The sequence below is a fragment of the Drosophila pseudoobscura genome, chromosome 2 (assembly GCF_009870125.1).
Source record: "Drosophila pseudoobscura strain MV-25-SWS-2005 chromosome 2, UCI_Dpse_MV25, whole genome shotgun sequence".
Taxonomy (NCBI): Eukaryota; Metazoa; Arthropoda; class Insecta; order Diptera; family Drosophilidae; genus Drosophila; species Drosophila pseudoobscura.
Window position 1 is genome coordinate 15,380,383 of NC_046679.1, and position 21,390 is coordinate 15,401,772.

The 21,390-nt window shown below is 49.4% G+C and overlaps 1 protein-coding gene across 7 annotated transcripts in view; it reads right to left on the minus strand.

Annotated features, from left to right (window-relative positions):
* The window catches only part of heph (polypyrimidine tract-binding protein 1 heph), a 173,994-nt gene that overhangs the window by 20,828 nt on the left and 131,776 nt on the right, over positions 1-21,390 (minus strand). For 5 of the 7 annotated variants that reach the window (XR_004470272.1, XM_033383690.1, XM_033383681.1 and 2 more), the window contains 2 exons: positions 12,305-12,428; positions 3,664-3,929 (listed from right to left, as the gene is read on the minus strand). Coding sequence is in view for 6 of the 7 variants with exons in the window: in XM_033383690.1 (XP_033239581.1) it covers positions 3,664-3,929; positions 12,305-12,428 (390 nt within the window). In the remaining variant the exon portion in view is untranslated. Of the gene's footprint in view, positions 1-3,663; positions 3,930-12,304; positions 12,429-21,390 lie in introns of those variants that run through there. The other 2 variants (XM_033383712.1, XM_033383710.1) reach the window with 1 other exon arrangement.

Sequence of the window (21,390 nt, forward strand, 5' to 3'; positions counted from 1 at the left end):
CGCTGCCGAATGTCCATCACTGGATTTTTTTTGGGCGCCTTTCATTTGCGATTCGACATTTGTTTATGTTATTCCTGTTCTGTGTTTGAAGACTAGAATTTCACAGTAAAATGCTGCACTCTGTAGCCGGCAATTTAATTTAATTACAAGGCAACCCAAGCCACCTAAAACCAGGGGGGCAACGAGCAGCTGCCACAGCCAGGACACATGGATGCAGCCACGGCCGGGGCTTCGGACCTGCACAGGACACACCTTTGGGGAGCTGCACTTCTCTGGGAGATTGTGCGTCTGGCTGTTCGGGGGGGGGGGGGGGGGGGGGGGGGGGCGCCGGACTGTGGCAAGTGCCAATTAGGATGATTACCTGCATTTACTGTTCGCACTTGAACGCGCGCTCCAGCCTTCGACGGCCATTCGGGGAGACAGCCGAAGGACGATTAATCAGTTGTGGGCAAATCTAATGAATCCTTTTAGGCGCAGGCCAAATGTTGCACAGGAGACTCGGGACTTTGTTTCAATCTAATTCTGTTTCTGGGTCCCCAAGAGCCTGTCAACCCTTTTTTCCCTCAAAGAGAGGCCAGAAGCTCAAAAATTAATTTATCAAAATTACCCAACAATCCCATAGACCCAGGGAAAAAGCGGCAACAGATGTGGCACCACACCCGGAGACCCAGAGACCAGAGACAGCAACAGGGACAAAACAATCACATGTCAAATTTGAAACCCACTAAACAATACACACAGACAGACAGAGATACAGATACAGGAAACGCTGGGGCTGGGGCGGACCTTTGGGGTCGGTCGGAGGTTGGGGTTTGGAGGTTGTGGGGTCGGAGTAGCTCCTGGGGTTTTTGCGGGCAGCTCGTTGCTCGTTGTGGTCGTAGCCGCGTGAACTTGCCACAGTGCATTTATCTTCATTTCGGGGCTGCCACACTGCCACACTGCCATGCTGCCACGCTGCCATGCTCCTGCGAATCTTAGTCAAGGTTCGCCGCAGCAGCGAAGGGCGGACTAAGATGCTACACACAGAAAAGAGACATCAAGGAGAATAGAGACAGAGGAAAAGCCCGAGGTGGGAGTACTGCCACTGCCACTGCCACTGCTGTCGTGGCAAAGGTGAAAGGACATCCCAAAGACATGACATATTAGAATCCTGTTACGCAGCAGCAACAGCAACAGAAGCAGAAGTGGCTGCCACAGTGGCAGGCAGGCAGGCAGGCAGCAGCAGCACCACCATTGCCGGTTGACTGCCAAATTGCCAACATAAATGTCAGAGTGTGTGTGTTTTTTTGTGTGTGTGTGTGTGGAAGGGCGAGGAGGGGGGTGGCCAAGGCGCTGCAGGATTTTTCATTCCTGTTGCTTGGTTTTCCATTCCAATCCCGTCTTCGGTTCCCATTTGTTTTATTTTCTATACCGTGCAATCACTCAGCCGTTGAAATCTCACATGTGCTGTGCTATGCTCTCTCCCTCTCCCTCTGTCTGTGTGTGTATCTATGTTTATGTTTATGTGTGTGCGTGTGGCAAGGAAGGAGATGATTTGGAAATCCTGTATTGCTGATTTGCTGTTGCTGCTGTCGTCGAAGCTTTGCCTTCAGGTGCGTTCCCCCCCTCGGTGCTCCTTGCTCTTGTGCTGGGGTTAAAATCCCTTAAGGCCATGCATTGGATTTGTCTCTCTCTCTCTGTGTGGAGGTACAACATTTCCCCTGCTGCTGTTGCTACATAAATTTAAAGCAGGCAAATCCTTGTGGCCAAGGGCGGTATCTAAGATCTTTTGGGGGGGAATCTACAACTAACGAGCGAATTAAAAAGCGTTGCCTCTCCAGGTTGTTCGCTTTCCCTTAGAGTTTTCTTAAATTTCTCCCAGCATCTTATCTGAAGCCCTGCACATTGCAGCCGGAGACACCGGCAGACACCAAACGAATGACAAGCAGCGAAATATGACGCAAGCGGCAAAATAAAGGAACAGTCAAGAGTCGCCAAACAATCAGGCGAATGCTCCTGCCACCAGGTGGGGCACACGACGACAACAACTAGAAGACAGGCGATGCGGTGCGGTGCGGCACGCGGGGGAGCCAATGAAGACAGTTGTTAAGATGCGAGAGGGCCGAAAGCAAAAGAAAGAATCTGTTACACCATCAGCACGGGGGAAGGGGGGAGGAAAAAACAGCACACAAGACACAAGACATGTTCCACAATGGAGGGGGGAAGGAGGGGGTGGGGAGTGGGGGGTTGAATGAAATGAGAAATTGTATAAATATGTTGGCAGGCAGCGACAGCGACAGGCTCTTTCCACACAAGATTAAACCTCTGTGTGCTCCCTCTCATGCATTTTAAGAGATTTTCCACTAGAGCAGCAACAACAACGACTATGGAAAGCGGCGTTGACTTTTCCACTCGTCTGACTTGTCTGCGGGGTAGGAGGGGGGGAGCGGGCTGCCCTGGGGTTGGGGTTGGGGTAACAAGGCCTTTTACTAGGATTAGTAGTTAACAAGAGAGAGAAATCTGCCCACGCACACACACACACACAGGGGGGACCACAGCCAAAAGGTAATCAGTGAAATGTAACTGTATTGTGTTGGTCTAGCTGTTGTTTGAGGCCTGCCCCATTGTGGCTGCTGCTGCTGTGTCACCTACTCCCAAGGCTCTCCAGGGGCTCTCTGCCACTGCTGCAGCCTCTTAACCTTTTTTTTTCGGCCGACGATCTCTTTTTAAGTAGTTTGCTTTGCGGGCACACCAACAAAACCATCAAAAGGAGGGGGGGAGTGCCACTCCCTCCCCCCGAAAGGTGACAACACCGCTTTGGGGTTTTCCTTTGGACCCCTCCCCACCCACTTTCATTTAAGTAATCAAAATATGCTTTTGACTTTGAGCTAAGCAGCTGGCTGGCATATCCTCTCTGTCCGTGTATACGAGTCCTGTTTCGTTTGTCGTTTTGCTTTGGTATGCGTGTGGTTTCCATTCGGTATCTATCCGGGATGTATGGGGGAGGGGGGGCGGTGGGGCTGCCCACAAAAACCCCAAAAACTATGCATTTTACTGCTTTTGTCAGGCACGTGTGTGTGTGTGTGTGCGTCTGTATCTGTGTGTCTGTGTGCGGCCATGTGTATTTATTTGAAAGCTTTTTAAACTTCAGTCAGTGACTTTGTGGCTTACGAAATTAAAATTAGAAATTGGTTTAGAATCCACTCCCCCCTCCTCCCCACTCACCCTCCCCCCCACCCACAAACACAAACACAAACAAACAGTGGGTCACAGAGATACTCGTAGTTCTGTGGATCTCTGGGCATTTATGATGGGAATCCTTTGGGCTCTCCTTTCTGGCTGGATGGGAATTAAGTTGCCCAGAAACTGTAATTAATCAGAGAGGTTCGGTCGACCATACGGGCAGGGGCAGGGGCAGGGGCACGGGCAGGGGTATCGTCCCATATCACATTCGGTGCCGTCCCGTTTCAGAATTTGCATATAAATCGCAGATTTCTTTAGACCCAAAACTTAATTGCCACATTAATAACACTTAAGACCGGCAGAACTATAGAACCGAAATACAAACAGATATTTAGAAGGTGGGAGAGTGAAACAAAGCTACAAGTAAGAGGTTTTTGTATGTGTTTATTTTCATTCTTTGATCGAGGATCGTCGATCTCCAGCATAAGGGGGGATACTCACATTGTGACTCTGATCCGTTTTGAGCTCGCGATGATTGGAGAACTGGACGTAGACCATGCGGCCACGCATCTGTGGCGGATTCACTGTGTAGCAGGACACCATCGATGTGGCGGCCATCTCGTCGGCCATCTCGATGAACGCCTGGTTCTTGCCCTTCAGCACGAGGACGTTTGTGACGCGACCGAACGGCACGCCCAGAGCGATCACATCCGATTCGCCGGACTCGTTTGGAATGTTCCGCAAGTGGATGACTTTCGAGGCCTTGGCTGCAACAAAAACAAACAGAAAAGAAGACAACGAAAGGTGAGCATTTTGTAACCAAAGTGCAATATTAAACAGTTGACAATCCCTGCCACAGACCAGAGACTCCACTCTCTCTTGACAATTCCCTTTGCCCTTGGCCCTTGGCCCTGCTGGCTCTCTGGGTTCACTTAATGGCCATCGCTGTCTGCACTTCCGCTTCCGCGCTTCACTTAATTTGTTTATTTTTTTTTCGGGTAGGAAGGAAGGGGGTGTGGGGGGTTTGTTGCAACCAAATCGCAGTGGCAACAAAGAGACACAGCAGACGCAAATAAAAATGTTGATAACATGCCCAAACGTTGCCACATTTGTATGCATTTTGCACAGTTAAACCCCTACGAATGGCGGGGGGGCGGTCAGGGGAGTGGCAGAAGGAGAAACCCATAAATTCATTCATTGCACACTTTCAACGGCTGTGAATAATCCAGCAGGCAACACGGCGACAATGTCCGGCAGCAGTACAGACAACGTTTGAGGCTTTTAGCCACTCGCCCCGCCATTTGGGCCCTTCTGTCGGCTGTCTCTCTCTCTCTCTGTCTCTCTGGCTGCTCCTCTCCTTTGCTTGTTTGTTATTTTTGCATAAATAAAGCACCACCAAGGCCCCCCGACTGGGGGCACAAATGGGATTTTAGGCTGCTGCTGCTGGTGCCTTTTGGCCCTGCAACATTTCTGGGTTTTCCCTGCATCCTGCATCCTGCCGCATCCCCCGGCAGGCACCTGTCCAAAAGTGCCTTAAATTTTTATAAACAAAAGCAAACAAATTTTGGCACTCTTTATAAGCCACCAAAGCACATCCCCTCCCCCTCCCCCTGCCCCTGCCCCTGCCCCTCTCAGGAACCGGAACCGGAACCGGACTGGAATCTGTCTGTCCTTCTGCCCCTCTGGCTCTGGCGGGGGTCTCGTTTCGGGCGGCGCTTAGTCAACACCTGTTAATGTGTTTGGTTTCGTTTCGTTTCGTTATTTCGCTTTTTATTTTGTGTGTGTTGTGGCACCTGCACCTGCAACGCCGCATGCACCTGCAGACTCGTTTTCGGGGTGTTTATATGCAAATGAAATGCAGTCACCTCTGCGCTGCTTTCCCTCTCTCTGGGATATTTGCTAAACAAGCCAAAACACCAGCACATGGGAACAGCAGAGATAGCGGTGAGTGCCGGTCCATCTGCCGTTTTAATTGCCACGAAATTATTCCCCAATTTAAGGCACGACAATCGACTCGTTTGCCCGCATAAGTATGCTAGGAATGCCGAGGATTGAGATAAATCGAGGAGCCCTCGGAGTCCTCCAAGCCCCCCGAAGTCCGGCCATAACTCATAATCTAAAAGGGTCATTATCCGGCCAATTCCCTTCCACTTTCAATCACAGACGCCGGGGCCAGGCCAGGCCAGGTCAATGTTCCGATTTGTTATACAATGAAAGAAAAACCGGGCCACAGCAGAACACACAGTTGGCCAATGAAAAGGACTCTGCCACTGCCATTTTGCGGCAGGCTGGAGGAAAAGTCTCGAGCCAACTTTCGAGAGGATCGACCTGCACTCTGGTCAGGTCGGGTCGTCGGGTCGTCGGGTCACTCGCAGAACTCGCCTCCGCCTCTGAATACAACTAATCGGAAATTACACTTTTTGATTAGTTCGAAACGGAAATGAAGTTGAAACGAAATTATGCAACCCTCCAGCCCCCCCGCACCGCCCCCCACCCCCCTGTGCGGTCTCGTTTGAGTCCTTTCGGCAGCTCAAAAATTTATTAAAAATCAATAGGCAAAAAACGGGCGATGAAAGCGGCTCCGCCATAAATAACGGACCCCCTAAAAAACAGGCGAAAATCGAAAACTAAATAAACCTGTACAGTGTGCACTCCTAGAGGGGGCTACAGTGGGGCTCCAATGGGAGGGGGGGAGCGGCGGAAATGTTCTGCAGAAGACAAACAACAAATCAAGTGCCGTTGGGCAGTTTGCCGGAAAAACCATCGACAGCGAAAATATGTAAAAGTATCTATCATTCATGATGACGTTGTCGCCGGGAAAGGAACAGAAAAAAAAAAACGAGCAACAACTGCCAGAATTTGTGGATTTTTTGACGTTCGCCCATCAACAACTCAATTTGGTTTTTGGCTCTCCCGCGCCCTCCTCCCTCCTCCCCCCGCTCCACCTCTTTCCTATATTTTTTATGATTTTCTGCCGCTGCTGGGGCATTCGTAGATTTGTTTCAAATCGCAACAAACGCTGCTTGATGGTGTGAAAACGACACAAAAAAAAATGTCTTTGCAAATCGACAACCGAACAGAGAGAGAGAGAGAGAGCACGCAGAGAACGGGACTCGAACTGCAGTGAACCCGGTGCCGAGCAGAAAGCGCAGCAGACGCCTTGGGGCACTGCCACAAAGGCAGACAGCGGCCGGGCGGCAGGGGCATAATTGGAAAGGAAGATGGCGACGAGTTGACGACGGCCGGAAACACAGCCAACACAGCGCTCGGAGCACACAGCTACTGCCTGCCACAGTCCCTGCCACAGCCACAGCCAGTGGCACGCTGCAGTCTAACAAACAAACAGGGCGAAAAAAAAGGCGAAAAAGTGCAATTTGAATCATTCTGTTTCTGGTTCTGTTTTTGGTGGGTGCTGGGCCTGCGGCTGGATTTGTTACGCCAGTTATGGCCATTGCTGCTTTTTAATTAACATCGAGTTAAAAAACCCAAAGAAAAACGCGGGGAGGGAGGGACAGGGAAAGCAGTGGGAAGGGAGAGAGCGGGTGTAAAGGTCGAGTGCTTCTTGGACAATGAATTAACATCAAAGTAATTATCAGACTCGTGCGCGTATGTTGCTAAATCAACAAGCAAAAAGATACATTAACTGCAGGATACGAGAAAAATTTGCATGCGATAATGATGCCTGCTGTCCTGTCAATGTCCCTACCCCTGGATGTATCGTATGATCGGGCCATGAATAGCAATCATCCGCTCCGCTGCGCGTTGAAATGAGCTGCAAGGATGTGGGGGGGGGGGGCTCAACAGTATTAATGAGCCTCACACCCACACACAGACGGACAGACAGTGAGTGAGAGTGAAAAGCGTTTGAGGCAGCACTTTTCAATTAAACACACACACAGGCGCGCGAGGCGCCACTTCGTGTTGCATGAGTTGCAGGAAAACAAAAAAAAAACAACATAAATAAACTATTTATAGCTAATTGAAAAGTTTGCAAACTGTAATTGAGTTCGCAGGACGATGCTGGGGCCCATAATGAATGGTCAGCACGGACCTCCATGCGTATGTGTAATAATTCCACCCTCCCGGCCTCCCCCGCCCCCTCCGACACCCATTCAGGCCCCCATTCGATGCGCACAAAAGTTAATTAATGACAATTTAAATTCATAAAGCAAACAGAAACCCGAAACGTACAAATTTGTAAATGAAAATGAATGGAAAAGACACAGGGGAGAGCGGGGGAGTTGAACAAAAGGCCAGGCCAGAAAGAAAAGTGCCACGCCTCCCGCCTTTCTGTGTGGAGGAGTCAAAATAAGTGCTGATTGTTAATAACAATTAAATTTATGCTTACATGGCGGCATTTAATGATTTAATGAGAGAGAAGGAGAGAGACGTGACCTGACGTGACGCCAGGCCAGTGTTGCCCCTCCACCCCTCCCCGCGCCACACGACAGATAAAACTTTTGCCTTTTGGGTGTGTCAACAGTTGAATATATAATTTGAATAAATACACACACACACACACACACACACATGCACATGCCGTCCCCTTGCGTCTTTAATTATGCGACAGTAAATTAGATTTTTACAAGCTCACACATCATAAATTTTAAATTGTTCCACAAACTTCTCTCTGTGCCCCCTCTCTCTCCCTCTCCTTCTGTCTCCGTCTCTGTCTGTGTATGCTTAAGGACTTAATGATATTTGCTTTTGGCAGGGGGGGAGGGGGTGGGTCCTTCGTTGTCTTTAATTTCAACATTTGCCGCCCACGCATAATCAATCATGGCACAAATTTTTCGTATTTTTTTTTTTGGCAGCAAATGAAACTCAATGCCAGCGGCTGTGTTTGCGTTTTGCATTTTACACACCCCCTCCCCCCCTCTCACCCCCTCCCTCGTTCTTGCTTTTTTTTTGTGCCAGACAGGTCCTGTGGCATAATTGAAAATAACGATTTTCTTTGGCCCAGGCCCGGCTCGAGTCTAACACCCGCAAGAAATGTAATTCATTAAAAAATGTTTGTAGGCCGAACAGAGGGAGGGAGCGGGGCTGGGGGGGAGACCTTGCCAAGAGTCAATGTACGCAGAGTGGGACGTTTACAAATTTTAATTGCATTTCAATTACGAAAAAAGGGGGTGGGGGCTCCTTTCCACAGGATTCTTCGGCACTCGGCAGGCAGCTGCATTGCCTTTTAGCGTGCAGTCTCCATGTCTGCGACTGTGCCTGTAACTGGGGCAAGCAGGAGGCCGAGGCGGAGTCTGTAACTAGAACTCACTTCGGAGGAGGTGCAGTGGCAGTGGCAGTGGCTGTGGCAGTGGCTCTCCATGAAGTATATCAATTGTATAAATTATGAGCACACACTCGGAGGAGGGCCCGACTCTGGCAAGTGCTTAAGTTTTGTTAGCCTTTGCAGAAGTTTTCCACTCCATTTGTGCATTATAATTACTCGGCAAAAGGGAGAGGGCCGTCAACGGTGCGTATGCTTAATTAAAGTGCACACAAATATCCACTGTATCCGGCATGGATCCGGGATCAGGTCTTGGAGTCAAGTCGAAAGTCAAGCCGAGGACTCTCTCTCTCAACTAACCGCACTCACGTACAGTGCTGGCCATAAATAGCACACACGTCGAGCGGGAAGGCCACAATCCGGGGGCCGGCGGCCAAACCAGTGGACAATTGTTGTTTGCCTCACGGTCTGGTTCGGATTTTTATCCTCCTTTCAATGCTGTCTCAATATTGATACAGACCGCGTCCTACCACGAGCAGCAAAAAAAAAAAAAAAATTATGACAATATTATTTTATTGACTGGGAAAATATTTACACGCAACGCATAGCAGGAGCGACGGACGTGCGAATGATATCCGAGACAAGGCGGGAGGACACCGGCGGGAGGACACCGATTCGGTGTCTGCCAAACTGTCGCCTTATTGGTTATGGCAATAAAAGCGTTTAAGTGTTTGACCAGTCCAAGGGGATTGGCCGATGCCGCCGATGACAGATGCCGGAGTGTCCCAGAGTCCCTGCGCGCGGAGTCCTTGAGCTTTAAATTGATTGAAGAGCCAGGATTTGAGGGCTTAAGGGAGTAGTTCCGGCAGCCGGATGGATGGCTGGTTAAGAGTAATTTTAACTTATTTTTTCAGCATATTTTCCGAGCCGTGTCTATCCGTTTGTCTGGCGGAGGAATTAGCAATGCTAAAATCAACCGAAAAAATACACTGCCATCCTCACGCACGGACAGGCAACAGCTGCAGCGGTAGGACTCTCTCTTGGTCCTTTTTCCGCCTTTAACAATGTGTGTGTGTGTTGACCGTTAAGCCCCCGAAAATCGGTCAATAAACAAACAAATGTTGGTGGACTGTACAAACAGTGGAGGAGGAGGAGGATCGCCGGAGAGGAGGGTGGAGGAGGGAGTAGGACGATGCATGTGTGAGAGCTGTAACAATAAACAAGCAACTGAAACAGCAATAGCCGCCACCACACACGCAGGGCGAGGCGACAACAAAGGAAAAACACACGGCTCTGGCCACGCTTTCACCTACGACACGAAACGAAACGAGACGAAACGGCAGGACACGGAGCGTATGGCATATGGCATGGTATGTTCCCATCCAGACACGCGACCCGGCCATGCCACGGCTCCTGGGGTCGGTCTGGGGTCGGTCCTGGGTCTAGGTCTAGACTTCGAAGGGCTTTGGGCGCCACAAATTAGCTGCCGCTGCGACTCCCTGGGGCCTCGTAGGGCTTGCATAAAATATTCCAAATAATAAAAAATCAAATAAATCAAATGAAACTATTTATTAGCCGACCCCCGAAAATCCCACAGCGCACTTTTGCATTTGCCCAAGTGGTGCTCGGGAGGGTGGGAGAGGGGGTGTGGGGGCTCCACTTACTACAAGTGTGCTTCAGCCCAGCCCCCCCCCCCCCCAAACTCCTCACCGCTTGAAGTGGGTGGGCGTGGCGCCGCTGCTGCCCCGCATTGCACATGCCAAAGTGTTTTTATTACATTTACGTGAAAAATTTGTTGCATGTCCTGCTGCCGCTATGTGGCATGTAGCAGGTACCGTGTGGAGTGTGTAGTGTTCGCGGTGTATCGATGTATTGGCACACACACACACACTGCCAAAGGACACTGGGGGGGCCAGTCAATAGGCAGGGACATGACAGTTTTGGGCCAATTCCTGTGCGTGTGTTTGTCCAAGGACCCGGCACAGGCCCCCACAAAGAGAGCGAGAACAATGCTCATTGTTGCTCTTTGGATTTTTGCTATTTACTTGTCTGGCTTTTGTTGTTATCCCGCTCGTCCTTTCCTTTGAGTCTCCCTCGCCTCCTGCCACATGTATCGGCTCGCTTGCAGTGCAATAAAAGTGTCCTTATACATTTATTTAGCAATTCCTTTTGTTATTATTTTCGGCATCGAAGCAAAGCGGGCGGAGAGCAAGGGAGCGGGAAGGAGCAGCGGCTTTAAGTGGTTTCCATACAGGCAGCGACCACATGAATGAATTCATTGGGATTTCAGCTTCGTTCCCCCGCCCCTGCCCCTGGCTGGCCCCCACTTGCACACTCTTTAAGCTGCGGCCAGCGACTTTAATGGAGCAGGACGGAAATCGCCCCCTCTCGCTCCCTCTCTCGGTGCGTGGGCGGGCGTGTGTTTGCACAAGAACTTTGCGTGGAAAATTAAAATGGCCGCAGGTGGCTGGTGTCAAGCGGGGGGTGTGGGGGCTCGCCGGTCTGCGTATGCATGAACTGGCCACCAAAATGCCGTTGGGTCAGCGCCAGCCGCCTCGTCTGTGGACACCGAACAATGGACGAGGCGACAAGGGTGAAAGGTGAACCATATTCTCCTCTCGTCTCTTCTCTCCATTGCTGTGTGTGTGTGTGTGTGTGTGAAAGGATGGGGACTGTCTGCTTGTTGCTTTTTAATTAATAGAAAAGTCCTTTGTAAAGTAATAAATAAATATTATGCTTCTGCTTTCTGCGTTTATTTTTCATCCCGCCCGAGTGTCGATTGCCATTTTCACTCCTTTCCTTTTCGCTCATTGCCACTCCATTGCGTATGTGTGTGTGTGTGTGTGTGTGTGTGACCTTTGACTGTCTGCCGGGGGGAGGTGGTGGGGGGAAAGCCAGAAGTGCCATACGGCTAATGGCTAATTCTCGGATCCTTCTCTATGGCCTTTGACGACCGTTGTGTCGATCCGATTCCTTTGGCGGGGGCATGCCACACGTTAATTACAGCGACATTTCAAAAGAATTTTCAAAAATCCCCCCTGCACTGCGTTATGGCGTTAATTAAATTCGCCTGCAACAAAACAACAACAATCGATAGGCAAGGGCGGGGGCGGGCGGACCGGGGGGGTTCGACAAGCAGTCGATTACTTTTGAATTTCAGCCGGAAATTGTTGCCCATTGATTTGTTTGCAGTGGCAATCATTTTGTGGTTCAGCGGATTTTTCCATGCAACATCCCAGCCAACGAACCGACAAACCATTCAGCCAGTGAACCAGCGAGAGCCATTCAGCCATTCAGCGAGTGAGCGAGCGAGTGGGCGGGCGAGCGAGAGGGCGAGCGAGCGAGTGGGTACCTGTCAAATATTTGCCTAATGTGTGGTTCATTCTACTGGTTTTGCTTTCGCTTTGGCCCGCGTTGGGTTACGGTTTTGGCCGGGTTTTCGGTGTGCGGTTTTTGATTAGCTTTATTACTTTGCGGTATGGCAATATGCAGAGAGTGCTGCCAGGGGTTGTAACACCCCCCTAGCATTCGTCTGTGTGTGTGTGTGCGGCTAATTAATGTGCCGACACACAACACAGTGCGTGGCGTGGTCAGTCATCGGTGTCCTGTACACTTCCACGTATTTTTTTTTCTGTTTTTTCCATCCCCCCCCTTAATAATTTGCTGGCCAACAGCATACGTTGGCTTGTTTTCCATGCTAATTAGTAGGTTAATTGGCCATAGGCCACAAAGTGCCTCCAGGCGAATAGCAGGCGGCGACTTTGTGGCCAAGTTTAAGGCCAACAAAACTATAGCGGCACTTGAGCAAAGACAGAGATGGAGATAGAGATAGAGAGAGAGAGAGAGCGCACACAGATACAAAGTATGATAGTTATGGAAAGGAAAGATAGAGAGATAGAGAGAGAGAGAGCGAAGACTTACCAATTCCGCCGGCCAGCACGGTGCTCGGTTCCAGCTTGGCCTTCTTTGTGGCCAGGTCCTGATTGTTATTGTCGGAAGCGGGCGCCATGACTGCTGCTTGACTCAAAAGTTCGTCGCTTCCGCGCTGCGCATTGCATTTCGGTGGAGACAGTTAACAGTAGAGTAGAGCAGTAGATACAGATGCAGATGCAGATGTGGCAGATGTGGCAGAAGAGCAAGGTGGCAGGTGGCAGAGGCACAGGCAGAGGCACAGATTTGAAGATTGTTTACAGATGGTTTTATACAGCAGTTCAGTAGGCAGTAGTTGTTGTTTTTTTTTTTATTTTTTTATTGGTAGTGGTTGTGTAGTTTTGTAGTTTTGTAGTTTTGTAGTTTGTAGTTTTGTAGTAGATGAAGGTATACATTATATACGTACATAAAAAGAGAAAAATAAGAGAGAGAGAACAATATAAATATTTGTATTAGGGCTATTTACGCAGATTAAATAAATTACAGAGCACACCCCACCGCCCCCCGCCCCCCATCCACCCTCAAGTGGGGGCGGCATTTGCATAGCCTTTGCTTTTTAGGGGCTTGCGGTTCTTGGGGCTTCAGTCGAGAGTCGAGAGTCAACAGTCAACAGACAGCGGCAGTAAATTATAGTTATAATAATCCCCCCATCATCATCGTCGGTCCGAATCATTCCGCTTCGCGGTTTCCGGTTTGCTTAGCCATTCACTGGACCATCCGTCCGTTCCGGGCTGAGCTCAAACTTAAATCTCCTTGTCCCCGATTCGAAATGCTGCCCCGGCATTCATTTTCATTGGAATTAGCTTTTTGCGAAAAAGTTCCGCATGGGGGGTCCTTTTTTGGCTGCGCTAAACTCTAATTACAAAGCACATGAGTGTATTGTAATTACATGTGACACTTAATTACGGCACTCACCGAAAGAGCAGCCGGGAGCCAGGAGCTATAGAAATGTCTGGGAATCAGAGGCTGTGGCTTCGAGAGAGAGAGAGAGAGAGAGAGAGAGTAAGCCAAACATTAAACGTAATGCGTCCCATAAAAATAAAGCTGCTACACAGCAGTCCCCTCCCCTCCCCCCTCACAGCTACTTCCGACTGTATTATCCTCTGGCAGGACTGAGCACAGGATGTGTCTGGTTGAGAGGAAGGGGACTCTACATATGTCTGTTTGTTCAGTTCCTGGTACTGCTCCTCCTCCTCCTGCTATGCATTAGCAGCAATGACAAAAAGTCAATAAACGAGTTCTGGCTAGGGGGAATGCCCCACTCTCTCCCCCCCCTCTCTGCACACACAAATTGAAAAGGGTAATTTTGTGTGAAGTAGGCACCTTTATGCCGCACTCCCCCCTACCACCCCCTCACAGCCCCAGTTAGAGGCAGCTCCACTCCATCAGCTATCAATGCTGACTACGCTTGAATTCTTGCCACTTGGCTTATCATCCGTTGCGCGCTTTTGGCTTTTTCTGCTTTACGCTGCTGCTGCTTTTTGCTTTTTGCTTTTGTTGTTTTGTTGTTTGTTGTTTGGGTTTTATTTTTATGTGGCTGCACGTTTTATATGCTCCCCTGTACAAATACACAGCCAGACGCCACACGCCACACAGCCACACAGCCACACGCCACACGGCACATATCCATACACATAAAGGAATTAGCTTAAATACAAAAACAACAGCAACAGAATGTGGTAATAGGAATAATAAGAAAAGCCAAAACGCACACACAAACACACAGAAATATATATGTATAGAAAGAGAGGGTGTGCAATAGACAAAGGCAGCAATAGAAATGGCAGCAACAGCAACAGAAACAGCAACAGATATGAGAGCCACGAGGCATTATACTAGATGTGGCAGATACCCTGGCAGGGGCAGCTATTTTGTGGTTTCCAGAGCTGGCAAATGCCGTAAAATAATAATACAGATTATTGCCGACACAAGAGGAAACATTCGATTGTGTTTTTCTGCTCCAAAGACGTTCTGCCCCCTCTATGAATGGATGCGTTCGTCAGGGACCACGTGTCATCATGCTGAGGATCTATCAGGCATCATGTTCAGCAGATCAGCAGAGCATAGATCATGTTCCGGTGATTGGTGTCATGTGGTGGTCGCAATTCCTCGATTTACTCTGCTTATTCTCAACGATTTGTCAATGTATCATGTATCTAGATAAAGTATAGCGGTAGGATAACCCCCATCACCCATTATAACCTTTATCAGCCAATAGCTAGATCAGCCCTAGCTTAGATTAAGAATCCATTAATGTACGGCCACTCCAGGAAAATGCCGAAGATACGGCCAGATGAAAAGGTATGTAGATCAAAGCTGGATGGGGCATCAGTTGAATAAAGACGTGTTCGGAACAGAAAACCATCTAACCAATTTCACTCTCAAAGTATCTCACTATTTTGATGATCCTTTTCCACTGATCATTCATTCATGGATGAATATATGCATCATAATTACGAATCCTTTGCGTTCAGTAGAGCCTATCAACTGCGAGGCATATCGGGAGATCAGTAGGGCTTGGGTTTTTATACTGTTTTCAGCTATTCAGCTCTTCAGTCGATCAGTGATCAGTGATCATTGGAGATATGCGTGTTAAGGGCTACTTGCGAGGCTCTTATTATCACCCAAAGCGACTTGTTTTATTTCGATACATCAGGTATGGCTAGAAGGATATGATACTGGATTCCATCCCCAAAATACCTTTAAAACTGAGGGCCAAGGGTCCCTCCTTCCCTCAGAAAGAGGGAGAACGAGGCAGGGAGAGTACATATGTTAACCGCAAGAGCACTTCACTTGATAATATCACAATAACAACAACAACAATAACGGAAAAAAACCTCGATAGCCCCAAAGAAAGCACAAAAAAAAGAAGAAAGGAAGCTCTCCGAGTTCCGAGTGTGTGTGTGTGTGTGTGTGTGTGTGTGTGTGTGTGTGTTTTGGGTGGCGGCTGAGTAATGATATCAGTGGGGAAGCTGCTGTTCATTGTTGTTCCGTGTGGCATTGTACAACAGAAGCGGCAGCAGCAGCAGCAACATATGTTTTCCCCTTCAGAGCAGAGCATATTTTTTCTGTGCCTTCTTCTGGACAGCATATTGGATTTCATTTGAGGACAGAGGAGGACGAGGAGGAGGATGAGGAGAGGCAGTGGGCTGGTTGCTGGATTACTGTGGTGGGTAATTAAATTTTAAATACCCTGCTCCCCCAACCCCCCAGCGCCACGTGGCTGGCTGGGGCAACCCTTTCAGTGGAACTAACTAACTAACGGCGCTTACTTAGTACAAGTCTCTAATGCATTCGTTATGGCACATTAACGCTCCCCAAGTGCCGGCTGCTCCACATGCCACTGGGATTTCGTCTCTCTCTCTCTCGCTCTCGCTCGCTCTCCAAGGGCCATGTGTAGGTGTGTGGGTGTGTGTGGGTGTGTGTGGGTGTGAGAGTGTGCATTACACGGTTCATGGACTCCGGCTAATGCCCTCGCCGGCTGCCTCGGCGGATGGGACTTTGCGACGATTTGCCTTCCTTTTTGCCAAGCTGGCCGGAAATGTTATTTTAATATGCTTTCTAAAAAGTATGCTAAATATTTGATTACTAACTGGATGTCCATCCGCACCCATCTCCATCCCTCTCTCTCTCTCTCTCTCTCTCTTGGTGGGTGGGTGTGTGTGTGGCACATATGGCCTGGCCGATAAGCCACTGGGCCACTGGCTACTGTCCGCCCGGTGCGGACCCAAGTGGACCGTTTCATTGTTGTCTCGCCTCTGTGCCATTTTAATGAATTTTCCCACTGCCCACCACCCACCATCCACCTTCTCTGTACGCCCCCTTTCCCCCTTTCTTTCCTTTCCTTCCTTTTTTCATAAGCAACGTTCCATAGCCGAGGGCCTGGCCAGTGCCACAGAGGAGGAGGAGAGGAGCTGCTGCTGGCCGGCACTCACTGATTTCTATGATGACATGTGCCTTTTCATACCCTGCTCTCCGCGCCTTGTCTCCTCTCGTCTCTCGCTTTCAGCACGTTTCCTTTTGCTTCCGCCTTTGTTGCCGGGTAACTGGGTCAGCGCGCAATTGTTGAAGGGCCCCGGTACCCCGTGCCCCCACTGCCAGTGCCTCATGCCCCCACTGCCAGTGCCTCTCTGCCACACTAAGGGTTGCTGCTGCCTCTTCCCACTCTCTCCCACTGGCTGTTGTTGTTGTTGTTGCTGGCAGTGGAAAGATAATCACGCATATGCCTAACGGTTAAGTTTTTGAAGTGCGCCACGGACACAGAGAGACCCGGAGCCCCGGCGACGCAGACGGAGACGGAAGCAAAGGGTGTCAGGCGTCATCAGAAGAGAACCAGAAGAGAACCTCTGTTCGGTACTGGTTCTGGCCCTTCATCTACTTCTCCTTGATTGTTGTTGCTGTTGTAATGAGCAATGCGTAGTCGTAGTCCATCCATCCCTGGGCAAATGTCCCACTCTAGCGGCTGCTTCTGGCCTTCTCTTTGGGGTTGTTTGTTGTTTAATTCCCCGCATGTGGCACATGCGATTTTCTCCTCGAAGACGCTTTAAAAGGCATACCAGAGACCCACAGACCGAGAGACCGAGAGAGATATGTGCGTAATTGAGAGGGCAGGCCAGAGCCAGGGCAAATGATATGCAAACCCATGTGATTATCAAGTCAAAAAGGGCTTTGGGTATTATCACAAAAAAAGAGGCTTAGTCGAGACAGAGCGAGAGCTCAGAGAGTTGCCTGGACACAAGGCCACAGCACGTTCTTTCCCTTCTTAGGGGGAAAAAAGGACAACAAAACCCAAATTATATGTCCCTCAACGAGTAACGAGTTGCTCGTGATTTGTGCGTGTGAGTCATCCTCCACGAACTGGGCTGATAATAGCTCTCTCTCTCTGTCTCTCGATGGAGGAGGAGGCGGGGGGAGGATAGTCCTATCAATGCCCACATATATTGCACGGCTCTCTGTTCTGTTCTGTTCTGTTCTGCTCGCTTTGCCTTTGCCGTTGTCATGAAATTTATGACGACGGCATATGAATATTAAAATCGAATATGTTGCTGTCGATTAAAGGCTTTTCGTTTTGTCTGTCTGTGTCTCTCTCTGTGTGTGTGTGTGTGCCGTGTGTGTGTACAGCACGCGACACAGATACGACTCAATATTTCCGCTGGTGCACCGGATCGGATCGGTTCATTGATGTCGACGACGACTATCGACTGTCGATGAGTCCTCTCTCGTTCCACTTGCACTGCGCGCCACTCCTCCGCCACTCCTGCACCAGCATTGATGATGATGCGATGCTCCTGCCTGCCTGCCTGCCTGCTGCTGACGATGGGGGCCTTCTGTGTGGCATGATGGCATCATCCTTGGTGCAAAAAATTGCATATGTAGGTAAAAATAACAACAGCGGAAAACTGCAGCCATAACAAAGCGGCAATCTCCGGTTGCCCCCCCCCCCCCCCCCCCCTTCCCCCTTTTGAAATAACAATTATTTCAGCAGCTGCTGCTGGATATTTCCACCGATGAAGGAAGGCTTTAAGTCCGCCACGGTGGGGTCTTTAAAGCATTTCGAGTCCTAGAAAATCCAATAAATTCTAATTAGAAGGCCCAAATTAGAGGCCCCACCCCCACCCCCAGCCCCACTCCTCTCCAGTCGCCCTATTTGTTAGCTAGTTGTCAGTTGATAAACGCAACTTGTAGCTGCGGCCGCGTTACCAGCCATAGACATGGGCCCCCACCCACTCGAACCCTACTCAAGCGGCAGGCAACCCACCTGCTGGCTGCTGGCTGCTGGCTGAAGGCTGAAGGCAATAAATTATATGAAAATGCCGCCAAAGTGTAACAGCTGCGGTTCCTGCCACAATCAAGGAGCCCCAGAGAAACCACAGCAACAAGAAAGAGTCAAGCCAGCAGCGGAGAGAAGCTCAAGTTTAATATGAAATGTATCTAGAGGTACACATAGAGATACTCTCTAAGTATCTCGAGTGGGCGGGGCGGGGGGGCGGGGAGCAGAGGTTATTTCATATACCACTAAATATTTACGCTCTGGCTTTTATTGCTTCCACGAAGAGACAAAGGGGGAGGGGGAGAGGAGTGTGGGGGAGAGGAGTGTGGGGCAGAGAGGAACTCTTTTTATTTCAATTTGTTTGCATAAATATTTGAAGCGAGTCTAAATTAGAATGTCGAAAGGCGAGAAAAAATGGCTTCCTCTTTGCGGCACGTGTGTGTGTGCCTCTCTGTGTGTGTGTGTGTGCCTGTCTGTGTGCCTGTGTGTGTGTGTGTGGAAGGGGAAGACAAACTTGCGCAAGTTTGGCCAAAACGATTTGTAGCAATTTCGCTATTAGTACTACTCTCTCTCTCCCCCACTCTCCCACTCCCCTTTCTCCACTCCCCTCTCTCCACCACTCCCCCCTCTCTCCACCACTTGTCTGCTCAGACGGCAAACGGCACTCAGTGCAAAAGCGAAATCGAAAGGCAAAGACGAAAAGAGGCGCAAAACTTTTCCTGCTTATGCATTTATCACCTTTTTTTGCTGCCTTCTTTCTTTCCCACACACACACACACACACCCACACACACACTCCCCCCTGTGTGAGTGCAAAAAACTTTGCCTAGTGGCACGAGTGGGGGGGCGGGGTGGCAGAGAGCCATGGAGCAGCAGTAGAACTCCTGGCGGGCACATTTCACTCGCCTCCACCGCCCGCCCGCATAAATTATTCAAAACATGTGTTCGCCCGAGTATCCGTATCTGTATCTGTGTGTCTGTCTCTGACTGCGACTGCTCTCCCCCCCCTTGCCACGTTCTTGAGCAGCAAATGCAGTAGAAAAAGTGCCACAAGCTCAAAGGTAGGCAAACGTTTTCACCCTGCAAGAGGGTATAGCAGGCATCGAACAGGGGTTTGACTATGAGAAGTAGAGGGAATTTTCAGGGCCAAAAAACGAGGGAAGTCCTGGAGAAGCAGCCAAGGCGGGGAGGATCCTAAAGCTTCCGCAAGCAGCGGGAAATTGGGAGCAATCCAGAAACAACATGATAAAAATAAACCCTTTAACAACGAGACTCGATTCAACGAGACTTGATTCAACGAGACTCGATTCAACGAGACTCGATTTAACGAGACTTGATTCAACGAGAACCTCATAGCGCACACGACATGCATTTTGTTTTGGGATTCTCATGTGTTCTCTTTGCCACTTTTCCTCTTAAGCGACGGACAAACTGGCAGCCATCGCAGCATAAATCTTGGATCATTTAGAGCCGTTTGAAGCAGGGCCCTTCTAAAGTCCTTTCATTCAATTTCTGATAAAGGAAAGCTTTGTCTAAGGACCTTCTTTGCCAAGGGTATACGAAAACCATCATCTTCCTGCCTGGCCTTCCCTTCAGTGGAGTGTCTGCCACCACCTCTCTGTTGGTTCTTTCTACGTTCTTTATCTGGAGGCATTTACTTGTGTATGACAATTTCATTGATATTCTTTTTGCCCCCCGCCCTTGGAGCACCTTCCCCAATCTCCACTACGCTCCCTCTCTCTCATGTGTCTCACTTTCCGCACGGCCGAAAGTTTTGGCAATTTTTTATTTGCTGCCTGTGTGCCGCACGCGACTCTGCGGAGAGTCTCTCTATTAAGATATTCACTCGCCTGTAATGCGACATCATATATACATACTCGCATAAAGAGTTGGGGCCCCTGACTGGCTGAGAGTGGAGGAGTCTGTATATGCAAATGACAGGCATTTGCCGTTTGGCATTTCTAATGAGCCAAGTCAGATTCTGGTCCTGACCTTAGCAACGATTACCGGGCGGCATAAATCTTGCCTGTATATTGATTCTGAGAGCGCACAGGGACTCGGTCTGGGACTGGGATTGGAGGGTGTTGAGGGGTTCTTTTAAAATAAATTATACCTTTTTAAAGCACCAGCAACTCGGCACGTAGTGGGGGAGGAGGAGGAGCATATAGATCTTTCTCCCAGCTTGACCTGGGCTCCTGCGATCTGCTGCTGGTCGAGGGTTCATACAAAATTCAATAGCATTGAAATTTATGGCGGCTGGACACCCGGGCAATAGCAAAAATATGCTGCGCGTTTTCCCGGGGTCCCTCCTGCCGAAGGATACGTTTGCTGGTGTTAATGTGACCATGCCCCCGCCCCGGCCCCCGCCCACTGGCTACATGTTGTGTGCCTTATTTATTTTTATGGCCTTCTCTATTTGCTTGTCGTTTTGTGCGCGGCAGTCCAATAAAAAATGCATTAAAAGCGTCTGAGAGGCGGCGGAAGCAAGCATTTTCGGCGTTTGTCTGCCGCCATTGGACTTTAAAAAAGGGGGGAAAATGGAAGTTCCATTTCGTTTTGACTTGCCCCAAGACACGCGTCTCCACATTTGCATGGCAGGTGGCAGGCGGGCGGGTGGGGCAGCATTGTTGCTGCTGCTGCTGCTTGAGGGGTTGCAAGTCAATGAAGGACCAGCATTTGCTATGCCAATTCTCAAATGTCTAATATTCAGCAGCTATTTGCTTATACACACACATAATTTGTTGCTCCTGCCACACGGCCACTGCCACGTGGCTCCTTGTTCTATTCGAGGTGGTTGGGGGCTGTCTATTGCCGTGTCTGACACGCCGTCACTCCACCTTGGAGTCACTCCACCCCCCCTTTAGCCATTTGCCAGCAAAAAACAAAACAAAAAAAATCTCTTAATGCCCCGCCATTTTTTATAGCGCTACACTTGAATGCGCTTAAATATTTTATGTAATTTTTCGCAATTTATTTAGCGCATTATTTGCGCAGGACCTCTCGGTGGGCCCCCGGGCCAGGCATTTATATCAATTCATGGCCCAAAATATTTTCCCGTTGACAAATTTGCTGCCGTGAAAGCCGGAGCCGGAGGGTTTTTCCCGGGGATTTTCTCTGGGATTCACCCAAAATCGCGTCAATTTTAATTTTCTTGCTTTGGCTTTTGCTTTTGCTTTTGGTGTTTTGTTTTTTGGTTGTTTCTAATTTCTGGCGCAAAGCTCAATTAATATACGCGTCAGGGATAATTCGATTTTGGTTGTTAAATTTGTGCCGCAGCCATATCGATGCGATAAGGGAAGGGCGATAAG